Consider the following 14,247-nt stretch of genomic DNA (forward strand, 5'->3'; position numbering starts at 1 on the left):
ACACATGAAAATAGAATTTCTCCCATTCGTTTCAGCCACGAGCTGATTTTTTTTAATATTGTTGATCTAATTGTACAGTCTATACGCGTTTTTTTGTGTTTCTCACAGGCAGCTTGAAAAATTTTTTTAATAAAAGAGCTCACATTCGCGTAAGAAAAATACTTTGCAATAATTCATCCACAAAAAGAGACATTCTTCGCTTAATGCTTCAATGTTAAAGCCAGGACGGTGACGCAATCGTGATCACGCACACAACAGCTGATATGAGTCAAGTCCTGACACTTGCTTAACTCTGCTTCTCATAGAGCACAGGCCTCGAATGGAGAGCAAATGATGACATTGATGTCAGTGCGATGCTGGCATAACACGTGTGTAACGCCAGTATAATGCTGGTGCGATCCCGTCTGATCGTTCAGATCATTTTGATAATTGGAATAATTTATTATAAGTGCAGAATTCAATACAAAATGGATCAAAGGGGTCCGTCCAGAGCAGAGCACAGAACGTGAATGATTCCTATTGGACCGAGATGGAGCTTGATTCCCATTGTACAACCTCCATCTCTCCTCCCTCAGTGACCTCGGCACATGTCTTCAGTGGCTTTCAATATGACACTGGCCAAAAGGTGCTAATGGATGCTGAGTCAGAGTTCTTTTTGCCAGAACGTATACTGCACCTCTTGTACTGGGGTCATCATAAACTGAGTGGTACTAAGTGAAACAAGAAAATCTTGGTAGTGGTACGGTTAAAGTCAGTTAATTGTTCATTCAGAGGTCATAAGACATTTCTATTCTTCTCCCTTAAAATTTATAAAGTGACACTTTCTTATGGGATCTATGGAACATTCTGAATGAATTAATGTTATTTGTAAATAGCTGCATTACAAATTATGTCTTCCTTCTTTCTTCTTTGTTGCAGTTAGTTCAGAATCAGAATTCCAGAGTAATTTCTTTTTCCACATTTCTTATACCTCGCACATTGTTTCTCCTGATAACGACGTCCTCCTGAGTAGTCCCCGCCCGGAGATCCCAATGGGGGACTATTTTACCCAAGAGGACGCCATCATCATTTAACCATACAGTAAAGCTGCATGCCCTCTGGAAAAATACCAGTCACCATCTCCAAGGAGGATCTACGACACTCATAAAGCCTACGAGTCTATGTGAATCTACAGCGTTTCACCTCCAAACTGTGCCGCTGTTAGCTGCTGCTCTACGGTTTGCGCTGAACCCAATATTATGGAGGTGGTGCTCTCCAATCCTACCTCAGCTGCTGCCAGACTCCTATATCGGAAGTTTGTCGTTCGATTGCGGGGCAGAGCGGCTGTTCAGCTGCTATCTGCCGCCCCTGTGAACAAACAGCTTACTGTTTGCCTCGTCTCATGTGGGCAGAAACTGCTGCTGCCATGAGCTACCTCGTCCACGATGGGTATACAGCGTGATTCTCCGCGTCTCTGCACACAATCTGTATTCGTGAAAGTGTGTGAAGTGATGTAGCAACTGGCCATCAAAATGGAAGCAGCCAGATGGACACTATCGAAAAAAGAAGCCCATACTGTCGCAGTAAGTAAAAAACTAAATTTTCATCCATATCGACACATAAACAATAGTCATAAACAATAGTCATGGCGATACATTAAAACGTGTTCCATCTTCTTGTCACAGGGTCAGCACCCAGCATAATGCTAGAGATTGTGACATAACTTCCAAAAAACCATCTGAAGATGAACCTGGAAACGTTCGAGAACCGGTTCATGGAATAATAAATAACTATTCAAAAAAGTGACTGGTTGCAGTTTTATGTATTTACATGAAAACAAACATGGTGTAGTGATTGGCGACTCCATGGAGTACTGTGTGCACAACGACCATATACGTGAAATTAGAAGGAAGGTCAGCGTTGGCAGTAATATTGATGGTTTATTGATAGCGAAATCGATTTTCAATCACATAGTGATCATCTTCAGTGCTATGGTGTACAAATTAAACTCATAGGCACTGGCATCAAGTTATGATCAGTAACCAAAGCTAGCAAACAATCACAATAACTCTATTGTGATCGTTTCTTAGCTTTGGTTACTGATCATAACTTGATACCAGTGCCTATGAGTTTAATTTGTGCACCATAGCACTGAAGATGATCACTATGTGATTGAAAATCGATTTTGCGATCAATAAACCATCAATATTACGGCCAACGCTGACCTTCCTTCAAATTTCTAAACATGCTGTAGGTAAAAAGTAATTATAGGTGGACCATTTTCAGTCTATATTTCTTTAATAAAGTCCCAAAGCTCTTTCTCTGGACATTGCAGGACTTTATGTTAATGGAGGTTAGCCTGAAACTTACGATTTCTTTTAAATTCATCGTGTACTCACCTCTGGACTACTGTGTGCACATGTCTACTTTTATTGCAACAGTATGACTAGTAGTTAGTCGTAATATATGAAATGTAGATATAGCTCGTCAAAAAGAAAACGATGTCCTGTAGGAAACTGGGTACAGGAGAGTAACAAGAAGAAAACGACATAGTTCATGAGAGGAAACCTCTGTTAACCTTGCAAGCATTATCAACATACCTAACAAATCTGCCGTGTCAGAACAATATTGATTCTAAAAGCATTACAAAATGTATACGAATGAAAATAAATTATCGTTTCATACGTATATTAAGTTAATGATGTTTGTTCTGTACAGTAAAAACATAAAAGTACGTGTATCTGCACATTTCATGTGACGAATTACTAAGCCGATACCTGAGGACACTCGGGCTACACATAAATTCACGAAGAATGTCGCCACAACACTGGTACAACATGACTGCCAAACGTCAGACGAGCTGCATTTTACAGATGATGGAGAGTCAAGTGCGCAGTTAAAATCGATCTCTGCGCTAATTTAAACGCTGAGCTTATGGACATTCACGTCCTTCTAAGTGCCCATTGTCACATCTACCTCCTGGTTTAAAGTTCGTCTAAATTAACACGTTACTAGCGAGACATATGTAGATCATGCGTCTTCCGGTGATACATGCAGGGCAATACTAACAGTTAGCACAATCTACGGCCTAGTCCTGATATCTGCAAGGTGATACGGCGTACGGCGGAGACTTCTGCCGATGATCAGAGTAGGGTCGAGGAGATGCTTGGCTTCCTTTCACACGTGCGCCTTCTTCTTTCGTATTCTTATTTCAGTCACACAAAGCTCCAGGGTCCACGGTATTACACACAGCAGGCCAAGGACGGTAAGAACCCAGATACTTGAACTAAAGCTGCCAGTCAAATCCTTTAGTTTACCTGAAAAAGAGAAACGGAATTGTATTAATGTGCTGATACCTGTGAATTGTAGTACGGAATTTAACATTTAAATTACAAGTTTTACACATTCAGAAGGCTTAAATTTGCTGTTACAAAATATGTTATAAACTATTTTGATTTAATGATTGATTGAACTATAAAAACTGAAAGAAAATTATTGAAACAACATTACATTATTTCCTGTAATAAAACTAGTGCGTAATTGTAACGCTCAATCTAAAATGGGTTTTTCTCTTTTTTTCATTTGCTTTGCTCTGCACAGTTTAATACTATTTTTGCAATTCATTTCACGTAATGTGGCAAATGCAAAAAATTATGGTGAAATCAAAGATATACAGAGTGGACACTGCGCATGACGTCATTTTACTGAAATCAACATCTAAATCACGTGACTCGGGGCTCGAAGCCGATTATGTCATTACGCATTTCTAGTGCAGAATTTACGACATTTTTTTACAGATCAAATGTTGTGTTGTTGTGCTTTTTCCTAGATGCAAAAGTAAAGACCTTCACATATGCTCAGATAAGTCTTTCTTTGTATCCTGCAGGTTAGGTATAGTGACGAAAATTTCAGTTGTTGAAATGAATTACTTTAAAAAACTTGATATTTCCATAAGTTGAAAGTTAGGACGTATGTTCGTCTGGGGATGTAAAACTTGATGAATAACTAAGCTTTTGAGATGACATATCATTAATATGTAGCTCACTACGCCAGTGTAATCCATAACCCATTACCCTATCCATTCTATATGCACTTCAGTTTTCCTCAACAATTTCACTTTTGTCTATTTCGACGCTTAGCCAAGTTTCTGTTCCACTGTTCTTAAGTCTATTTCAAACTGCGTCATTCTATTTGATGTGTTTCATCAAATTTCACAAGGAACTGAAACCTCATCTGTAAGATGTATTTCTTTGTGTCGTGAACCAAAACGTCAGGATCTTCTTGTAACGTAATTGACTCAATAGCTGAATAATATAGTAGCGAATACAGAGGCTCATTAAAGTATACAACACATGCGTTTTCTATAATCTAAAGGCTAGACGTAGACAGTCTGGCATTCCAAGATGCTGATAAGTTGATATTTAACATGTTGGTAAGTGAATGAGGTATTATTTATGTTATTGAAAAATCTAAAACGCACTTTTGCGTTCAATAATTAAGTCGTTGTTAGATATAACATAATATCATAGAATTTATGCAAAAGTATTCTTGTTCAGAATATGATTGTACACAAGAACGCCATATTAAACAACCACTGCATACATTTGAGGAATTGTTAATCCCCAAAACAAGTACCAAATGCAGAGTGAATTAATGTAAAATAATGTGCATCTATGGAAAAAACTGTATATTCCCTGAGAGTCTGTAATATTATTAATAATTGGAGGAAGTGTTAAGTAAATTACGACGCATAATAATTTATAAATTCATTTGTAAAGTGACAAATCGATTGTCACTGATTAATTATCTGATAATGAAAAATATTACATTAATTATTAAAAAGATGCCATTACTATCAAGATAGTAACTGCGAGGTCTGTCTTAGTGTCTTCGTGTCTGTCTCAAAGTCTTTGTGAAGTATTTGAGTTTTCTTAGACATAGCAATAAACCACATTTATTTTCTATAAAAAGTGTGTGATTTTACAAAATTTCCGTACCGTGGATCAACAAATGTTTTTTCCATGATAATCAAAAATTCTATCGATTTAATGTGATAACGCTGTATCTAATTTAAGAATGAGAAAATATGCAATACTTAAATAACATGATGTACACCAAAAATAGACGTGGTGCTAGTTTCTTTTCGCAGTTTCAACAGAAAATACACAATATGTAGTGTTTACTTAATTTCGATCTTCTGAATGTAGAATCAATTAATTTCAGCAGCTAGCCATTCGACAGTATAACATGGTGCAAACATAAAAATAGAAGACCCAGAACAAAGTTCTCGGATTAGAAAGGATGTAAGACAGGGCTACAGTCTTTCGCCCCTACTATTGAATCAACACGTCTAAGAAGCAAAGCCAGAAATGAAAGAAAGTTTCAGAAATGGGATTAAAATTCAGGGAGAAAGATTGTCAATGATAAGATGTGTTGATATTATTCCTATGCTCAATGAAACTGAAGAAGAAGACTTACAGAACCTACTGAATGGAATAAACAGTCAAACGAGAACAGAATGTGGATTGAGACTAAACCGAAGCAATACGAAAGCATCAGCAATAAGAGTAGCGACAAATGAAATATCTACGTTGGCGACCATGAAGCAAACGAAGTTAAGGAATTTTGCTACCTTGAAATCAAAATAATATGTGGAGGACGAAGCAAGGAGGATGTAGAGTAACACGGAGTGCGTCATTAATCAAAAGACATCTACTAGTATCAAACTTAGGGCTTAACTTCAGGAAGAAATTTCTGAGAATCTGCGTTTTGAGCACAGCATTCTGTGGGAAGTGAATGATGAACTCTGGGAAAAGCGAAAAAGAGGAGAATCGAAGCATGTGATATGTGGTATTATAGAAGAATGTTGAAAATTAAGTGGTCTGACAAGATATGGAACGTGGAGGTTCTTCACAGAATCGACGAAGAAAGGAATACATGGGAAACACTGACAAGAGGAGACAAGGATGATAGTCTATGTGTTAAGCCTCAAGGAAAACGTCCGTCGTATTTGAATCAGTTATAGAGGGAAAGACTGTAGGAGAAGACAGGGATTGGAACACATCCAACAAAGGGAGCACATGTAACTCTGAAATGAAGACTTTGGCACAAGACTGGTGATTAAAAAAAAGTAGATGATGGAGTATATCCTAAAATCTCTGGACTGGATGGAGAGTCGCCTAATCGGAAAAAAGCCTTATATGCAACCCAAACACATAAATCTACGTGTAGTTATCGTCTGAGCCTTTTAGAGAGGCCCTTCAGATATTTACCTAGGAGAGGCCCGAAGGCGACGTTGAGGAGCCCAGTGAAGACACTCTGCAGTCCGAAGGCAGCGGGGAAGCGATCCGGGCTGCACACCTCTCCCAGGACCAGTGTGAATACGCACAGGATGAAGCACTTGGAGTAGCCCAGAAGTGCCGACAGCACCATAACGGACGTGTAATCCGCGAAGAAGATGTACACTGCAAACATAGGAATACTTACTTGTTTGACTTTATTTATTTATACGTCACGTTCCATAGGACCAAATTGAGGAGCAAATCTCCAAGGTCATGGAACGTGTCAGTTCAAGAAATTACAATGTAAAAGTAGTAACAGATAAAAATAAAATGTTAATGAACCCGAAAAAGTCAAGCCATTAGTTTAACGCAATCAACAGCACAACAAGAATCAGCTTAATTTTTCAAGGAACTCCTCGACAGAACAGGAGTGACCCGGACACTCTTCAGCTTCGAAAGCGCGTGGATTACTGCTAAGATTTTTGAATTTTTGTGGTAGCTTATTGAAAATGGATACAGCAGTATACTGCACACTTTTCTGCACAAGAGTTAAGGAAGTCCGATCCAAATGCAGGTTTGATATCTGCCGAGTATTAACTGAGTGAAAGCTGCTTATTCTTTGGAAATAAGCTGATGTTGTTTACAAGAAAAGACATTGAATAATACATATATTGTCAAATATAATGTCTAAATAAGCAGACTAGTGAACAGAGGTCGACAAGATGTTCGCCAGCTTACACCACTTATTGCCCGAACCGCCCGCTTCTGAGCTAAAAATATCCTTTTAGGATGGGAAGCACTACCCCAAAATATAATAGCATATGACATAAGCGAATGAAAATAAGCAAAGTAGACTAATTATCGTGTCCAACGATCACTTACTTCAGATACCGTTCGAATAGTAAAAATGGCGGCGTTAAGTCTTTGAAGAAGATCCTAAACGCGGACTTTCCACGACAGTTTTCTTCTATCTGAACACTAAGAAATCTGAACTGTTCAGTTTCACTAATCATATGACCATTCTGAGAAATTAAGATGTTAGGTTTTGTTGAATTACATGTTAGATAGTGTAAAATCTGAGTCTTCCTGTGATTTAGCTTATGTCATGATCTGAATTGTTTGAAACTGAGCCAATGTTGCACACAACATCCATTACTACCAAGCTAATGTCATCAGCAAACAGATATATGTTCAAGTTACCCGCAATACTAGAGGACATCTCATTTATATAAATAAGGGACAGGAGTGGCCCCAACACCGATCCCTGGGGCACCCCCCATTTGACAATACCCCACTCACACCCCACATCACAGCCATTCTCAACACTGTGGATAATGACTTTTTGCTGCCTGTTGCTAAAGTAAGAGGCGAACTATCTGTGAGCTACTCCCTGTATTCTGTAATGGTCCAACTTCTGGAGCAATATTTTGTGATCAACACAATAAATATCTTAGTTAAATCAAAAAATATTTCTTGCGTTCGAAACCTTTTGTTTAGCCCATCTAGTGCCCCACAGAGAAAAGAGAATATAGCATTTTCAGTTGTTAAAGACTTCTAAAGCCTAACTGTTCATTTGATAGCAAATTGCGTGATATAAAATGATCAATTATCAGATAAATTAAGGTATAATCATTTTCAATAACTTTAGCAAACACTGATGGCATAGAAATAGGTCTAAACTTGTCTAAATTATCCTTTTCTACCTTTTTATAAAGTAGCTTTAATACTGAGCACTTTAATTGTTCAGGAAGCTGACCATTCCAAAGGAAAAATTACAAATATGGCTAAATACAGAGCTATCATGTGCAGCACAGTACTTTAATATTCTGCTAGGCACTGCATCTTATCCATGAGAGTCCTTAGTCTTAAGTGATTTAGTTATTGACTCTGTCTCCCCCTTGTCTGTATCACAGAGGAGTATTTCAGATATCAATCTCGGGAAGGCATTTGCCAAGAGAGTTATATGATTCCCTGTAGAAACTAATTTTTTATTTAATTCACCAGGAATGCTCCGAAAATGATTGTAAAATACTGTTCATATGTCTGATTTATCAGTAACAGAAACATTTTTACTACATTTTTAAGCACCTTACAGTACTGTTTGCAATGGGCTACTGCTGCTTGATTGTGACTACTTCTACTTTGGTTACAGATAAGGTATTTTAACAAATGAATGCAATGAAATAAACATTATGTCTGTATGTAGTGTACATCCAAATAACTTTTATTTAAGAGCTTTGAGTCATCAGCCTTCTGACTGGACTGATGTACCCAGGCAGGAAATGGTCTCCTGTGCCAACCTCTTCATCTCAGAGTAGGACTTGCACCCAACAGCCTCAATTATTTGCTGGATATATTACAATATGTGCCTTCTTCTACAGTTCTTACTCCCTACAGCTCTGTCAAGCACCATGGAATTTATTCCCTGATGAGTTAACTCAAGTCCTATCATTTTGTTCCTTGCTCTTTTCAGTGTTTTCCATATGTTCCTTTCTTCACGGGTTCTGCAGATAATCTCTCCATACCTTATAAGTCCACCTAATTTTCAACTTACTTCTATCCATCACATCTCAAATGCTTTTATCCCCTTCTTTTCCGACTTTCACACTGTCCATGATTCAGTACCATACAGTGCTTGAAACGTGCGTTCTTTGCAATTTATTCCTAAAATTAATGTCTGTGATTTATACTAGCAGACTTCATTTATTCAGGAATGCCCTCATTGTATATGTTGGTCTACATTGTGTGTCCACCTTCCTTTGTCTGTTATGTGTCCTTTTTTTCAGTTTACCAGAATTCCTTCACTTTGTCTACTTTGTGGTTCCCAATGTTATTGCTAAGTTAATGCCAATTTCATATCTGCTACTCCTCATTATTGTCATCTTTCTTCAGGTTACTGTCTATCAGTCTCCAGTGATCATTAGCTGTTTGTTCTATTAAGCAGTTCTTCTGCTGTGAGAATAGAAACGTCATCAATGAATCTTAGCATTGATATCATCTCACACGGAATCAGAATCTCACTCCTAAACCTTCGTTTATTTCCGTCATTGCTTCTTCAGTCTACAGGTCGAACAGTTAAGACGAAACACTACATGGATTTCTTAAACCCTTTCTAATCCGAGCACTTTGTTTTCCACAATTAGTGTCGTGTCGTAATTCTTGTGCATGTTATACATTATCCCTCTTTCCGTACAGTTCATACGTATCATTCCACCTTCTTACAGCGCTGAACGCTCTTCCCAAGTTGACAAATCCGATGAAAGTGTCTTGATGTTCTTAAATCTTGCTTCCATTATCAAGCACAGCGTCAGAAGCCTACCTCCCATACTTTTACCTTCCTACATCGAAAATCATCGTCGTTTAACTGATTGTCAGTTTTCTTCTCCATTATTCTGTATATTATTCTTGTCACACTGTCGACGCATTAGCTGTTAGTTGTGCGACAATCCTCGCTCTTATATGTCATTACTCTCTTTGCGACTGTGTATGATACTTTTCCGAAAGTCTGATGACATGTCTCCAGACTGGTAGATTCTACAAACCAACATGAGTAGTCGTTTTGTTTCCACTTCTCCCACTTACTTTTATCTTACAGCAAGTCTTCCAAACCTCAGTTAATCCCTGGCTGTAAAACTGGATACTTTATGTTTTCGATATCAACTCCCAATTCTTCTACTGTTATGTCATCAGGCAATTCCTCCCCATCGCAGAGGCTTTCAAGGTACTTTTCCCGCCTATCTGTTCTCTTCTCTGGGTTTAATGATGGAATCCCTCGTGCATTCTTAATTTTGACGTTTTCGTTTCAATTCACGGAAGTTTGTTTTGACTTTTCTCTGTGCTTAACGATGATTGACTATTTCGTTTCCTATTTCTTCCCATTTTTCCTGCAGCCATTGCGCCTTGGGCTCCTTGCACTTCGTACAAATTTCACTACTAAGTGGCTTTTGAATTATATATCGTTCTATTCCTCTCTTTTCATGCAAATTTTTTAATTTCCTTCTTCCGCTGGTCCAGTTGATTTGTTAGATTACCCAAAGTTTCCAGCAGTTATCTTCCTTGTACTCATACCTGTACGCCTTACTATCCAATACTTCGTTTCTAAGCCACAGTGAGGCTATCCATCTGGAATCTTCGCGTATCTCAAGGTATTTTTCAAGTCTGCCTCCTCCTCGAAAGACTTTTGAACACTATATTCGATAATGCCCATTCCCCTCCCCCCACCCCATGAACCACGGATCTTGCCGTTGATGGGGAGGCTTGGGTGCCTCAGCAATACAGATAGCCGTACCGTAGATGCAACCACAACGGAGGGGTATCTGTTAAGAGGCCAGACAAACGTGTGGTTCCTGAAGAGGGGCAGCAGCCTTTTCAGTAGTTGCAGGGGCAACAGTCTGGATGATTGACTGATCTGGCCTTGTAACACTAACCAAAACGGCCTTGCTGTGCTGGTACTGCCAACGGCTGAAAGCAAGGGGAAACTACAGCCGTAATTTTTCTCGAGGGCATGCAGCTTTACTGTATGGTTAAATGATGATGGCGTCCTCTTGGGTAAAATATTCCGGACGTAAAATAGTCCCCCATTCGGATCTCCGGGCGGGGACTACTCAAGAGGACGTCGTTATCAGGAGAAAGAAAACTGGCGTTCTACGGATCGGAGCGTGGAATGTCAGATCCCTTAATCGGGCAGGTAGGTTAGAAAATTTAAAAAGGGAAATGGATAGGTTAAAGTTAGATATAGTGGGAATTAGTGAAGTTCGGTGGCAGGAGAAACAAGACTTCTGGTCAGGTGACTACAGGGTTATAAACACAAAATCAAATAGGGGTAATGCAGGAGTAGGTTTAATAATGAATAAAAAAGTAGGAGTGCGGGTAAGCTACCACAAACAGCATAGTGAACGCATTATTGTGGCCAAGATAGACACGAAGCCCACGCCTACTACAGCAGTACAAGTTTGTATGCCAACTAGCTCTGCAGATGACGAAGAAATTGAAGAAATTTATGACGGAATAAAAGAAATTATTCAGATAGTGAAGGGAGACGAAAATTTAATAGTCATGGGTGACTGGAATTCGGTAGTAAGAAAAGGGAGAGAAGGAAACGTAGTAGGTGAATACGGATTGGGGGAGAGAAATGAAAGAGGAAGCCGCCTTGTAGAATTTTGCACAGAGCATAACTTAGTCATAGCTAACACTTGGTTCAAGAATCATAGAAGAAGGTTGTATACATGTAAGAATCCTGGAGATACTAGAAGGTATGAGATAGATTATATAATGGTAAGACAGAGATTTAGGAACCAGGTTTTAAATTGTAAGACATTTCCAGGGGCAGATGTGGACTCTGACCACAATCTATTGGTTATGAACTGTAGATTAAAACTGAAGAAACTACAAAAAGATGGGAATTTAAGGAGATGGAACGTGGATAAACTGACTAAACCAAAAGTTGTACAGAGTTTCAGGGAGAGCATGAGGGAACAACTGACACGAATGGTGAAAAGAAACACAGCAGAAGAAGAATGGGTAGCTTTTAGGGATGAAATAGTGAAGGCAGCAGAGGATCAAGTAGGTAAAAAGACGAGGGCTAGTAGAAATCCTTAGGTAACGGAAGATATATTGAACCTAATTGATGAAAGGAGAAAATATAAAAATGCAATTAATGAAACAGGCAAAAAGGAATACAAACGTCTCAAAAATGAGATCGACAGGAAGTGCAAAATGGCTAAGCAGGGATGGCTAGAGGACAAATGTAAGGATGTAGAGGCTTATCTCACTAGGGGTAAGATAGATACTGCCTACAGGAAAATTAGAGGCCTTTGGAGAAAAGACAACCACTTGTTTGAATATGAAGAGCTCAGATGGAAACCTAGTTCTAAGCAAAGAAGGGAAAGCAGAAAGGTTTAGGAGTATATAGAGGGTCTATACAAGGGCTATGTACTTGCGGAGAATATTATGGAAATGGAAGAGGATGTAGATGAAGATGAAAGGGGAGATATGATACTGCGTGAAGAGTTTGACAGAGCACTGAAAGACCTAAGTCGAAACAAGGGCCCGGGAGTAGACAACATTCCATTAGAACTACTGACATCTGTGACATCTGCTGAGCAAAATGTATGAGACATACGAAACGGGGGGCAGGGGGGGGGGGTTGTTTTGGGGAAGAGACCAAACAGCGAGGTCATCGGTCTCATTGGACTAGGGAACGACGGGGAGAAAATTCGGCCGTGCCCTTTCAAAGGAACCATCCCGGCATTTGCCTGGAGCGATTTAGGGAAATCACGGAAAACCTAAATCAGGATGGCCGGACGCGGGATTGAACCGTCGTCCTCCCGAATGCGAGTCCAGTGTGCTAACCACTGCGCCACCTCGTTCGGCCGACAGGCGAAATGCCCTCGGACTTCAAGAAGAATATAATAATTCCAATTCGAAAGAAAGCAGGTGTTGACAGATGTGAAAATTACCGAACTATCAGTTTAATAAGTCACGGCTGCAAAATACTAACCCGAATTCTTTACAGACGAATGGAAAAACTGGTAGAAGCCGACCTCGGAGATGATCAGTTTGGATTCCGTAGAAATATGGGAACACGTGAGACAATACTGACCCTACGACTTTTCTTATAAGCTAGATTAAGAGAAGGCAAACCTACGTTTCTAGCATTTGTAGGCTTAGAGGAGAGAAATTTGTTAACATCGAGTATAGATTTAAGTGTCAGGAAGTCGTTTCTGAAAGTATTTGTATGGAGTGTAGCCATGTATGGAAGTGAAACGTGGACGATAAATAGTTTGGACAAAAATAGAATAGAAGCTTTCGAAGTGTGGTGCTACAGAAGAATGCTGAAGATTAGATGGGTAGATCACATAACTAATGAGGAGGTATTGAATAGGATTGAGGATAAGAGGAATTTGTGGCACAACTTGACTAGAAGAAGGGATCGGTTGGTAGGACATGTTCTGAGGCATCAAGGGATCACCAATTTAGTATTGGAGGGCAGCGTGGAGGGTAAAAATCGTAGAGGGAGACCAAGAGATGAATACACTAAGGAGATTTAGAAGGATGTAGGCTGCAGTACGTACTGGGAGATGAAGAAGCTTGCACAGGATAGAGTAGCATGGAGAGCTGCATCAAACCAGTCTCAGGGCTGAATACCACAACAACAACAACATATATTTCGTGTTTTCGAAGATTTTCCTAACATGTCAAATTACCTTGCCGTGTGTTTTTTACCCATTAAAAGTTAGACTGGACAACATACGAAAAAATACGTATTGCATTATTTTGACCCTTCTACATAACCTTTATCTTGTATTCTTTTCTTTTATTTCTCTTTTTTTCCTTTAATGCCCTGTCAGGAGGAGAACTATAATGGGAAGACACGTGCGAAGAGCTACGCAAAATACAATCTATGTTAACTGAATCTTCCGTCGGTTCTTGCTAGAACAACATTATAATAAATCAAAAGCGCTAGTTTGCTTTTGTTCTACAGTATTACTTTTATTGTGTTAACCGGTTCCGGCTTACAAGGCCATCTCCAGACACTTACCAAAGAAGTTACGGTGTTTCTAAACAATAATGGAAAGAAGTTACACATCTAGGTTGTAGCAAAAACGTACAGCGAATAACATCTTTGACAGTGTGGTGGTAATGTAATGTAAAATGTAAAGGTTGAATAGTAAATAAATAAAAACCGAGTTAAAAGGGGAAAACAGGAACAGGAACAGGAAGCCCACATAAGGTTACGTTAACAAACAAAGCCAATAAAATAAAATAAAACTAATACTTCACAAAGTTACTTGAGGAGGTATAATACATGGACAGTAATACACAAACCAACTACAAGAAGAAAGAATTATCAATTTAATTACAGAATGTATCAGGAACTTAAGCAATATCAAAAAGATAAATAGAAAGGAGTAGATGCAGGAAACTGGGGGAGTGGAGGGAACATACAGTAAATGCTATCTTTGAGAGTGTGGTGGTACTGTATTTT

The 14,247-nt window shown here is 39.0% G+C and overlaps 1 protein-coding gene across 1 annotated transcript in view; it reads right to left on the reverse strand.

Moving 5' to 3' along the window:
* Window positions 1-2,617: 2,617 nt before the first annotated feature.
* The window catches only part of LOC124607294 (monocarboxylate transporter 2-like), a 92,979-nt gene continuing 81,349 nt past the window's right edge, over window positions 2,618-14,247 (reverse strand). Inside the window, exons 8-9 of the mRNA XM_047139586.1 lie at window positions 6,252-6,443; window positions 2,618-3,296 (exon numbers count right to left, since the gene is read on the reverse strand). Of these exons, the coding sequence (XP_046995542.1) occupies window positions 3,157-3,296; window positions 6,252-6,443 (332 nt within the window). The 3' untranslated portion in view covers window positions 2,618-3,156. The remainder of the gene's footprint in view (window positions 3,297-6,251; window positions 6,444-14,247) is intronic.

This window comes from Schistocerca americana, chromosome 3 (genome assembly GCF_021461395.2).
Source record: "Schistocerca americana isolate TAMUIC-IGC-003095 chromosome 3, iqSchAmer2.1, whole genome shotgun sequence".
NCBI classification, from domain to species: Eukaryota; Metazoa; Arthropoda; class Insecta; order Orthoptera; family Acrididae; genus Schistocerca; species Schistocerca americana.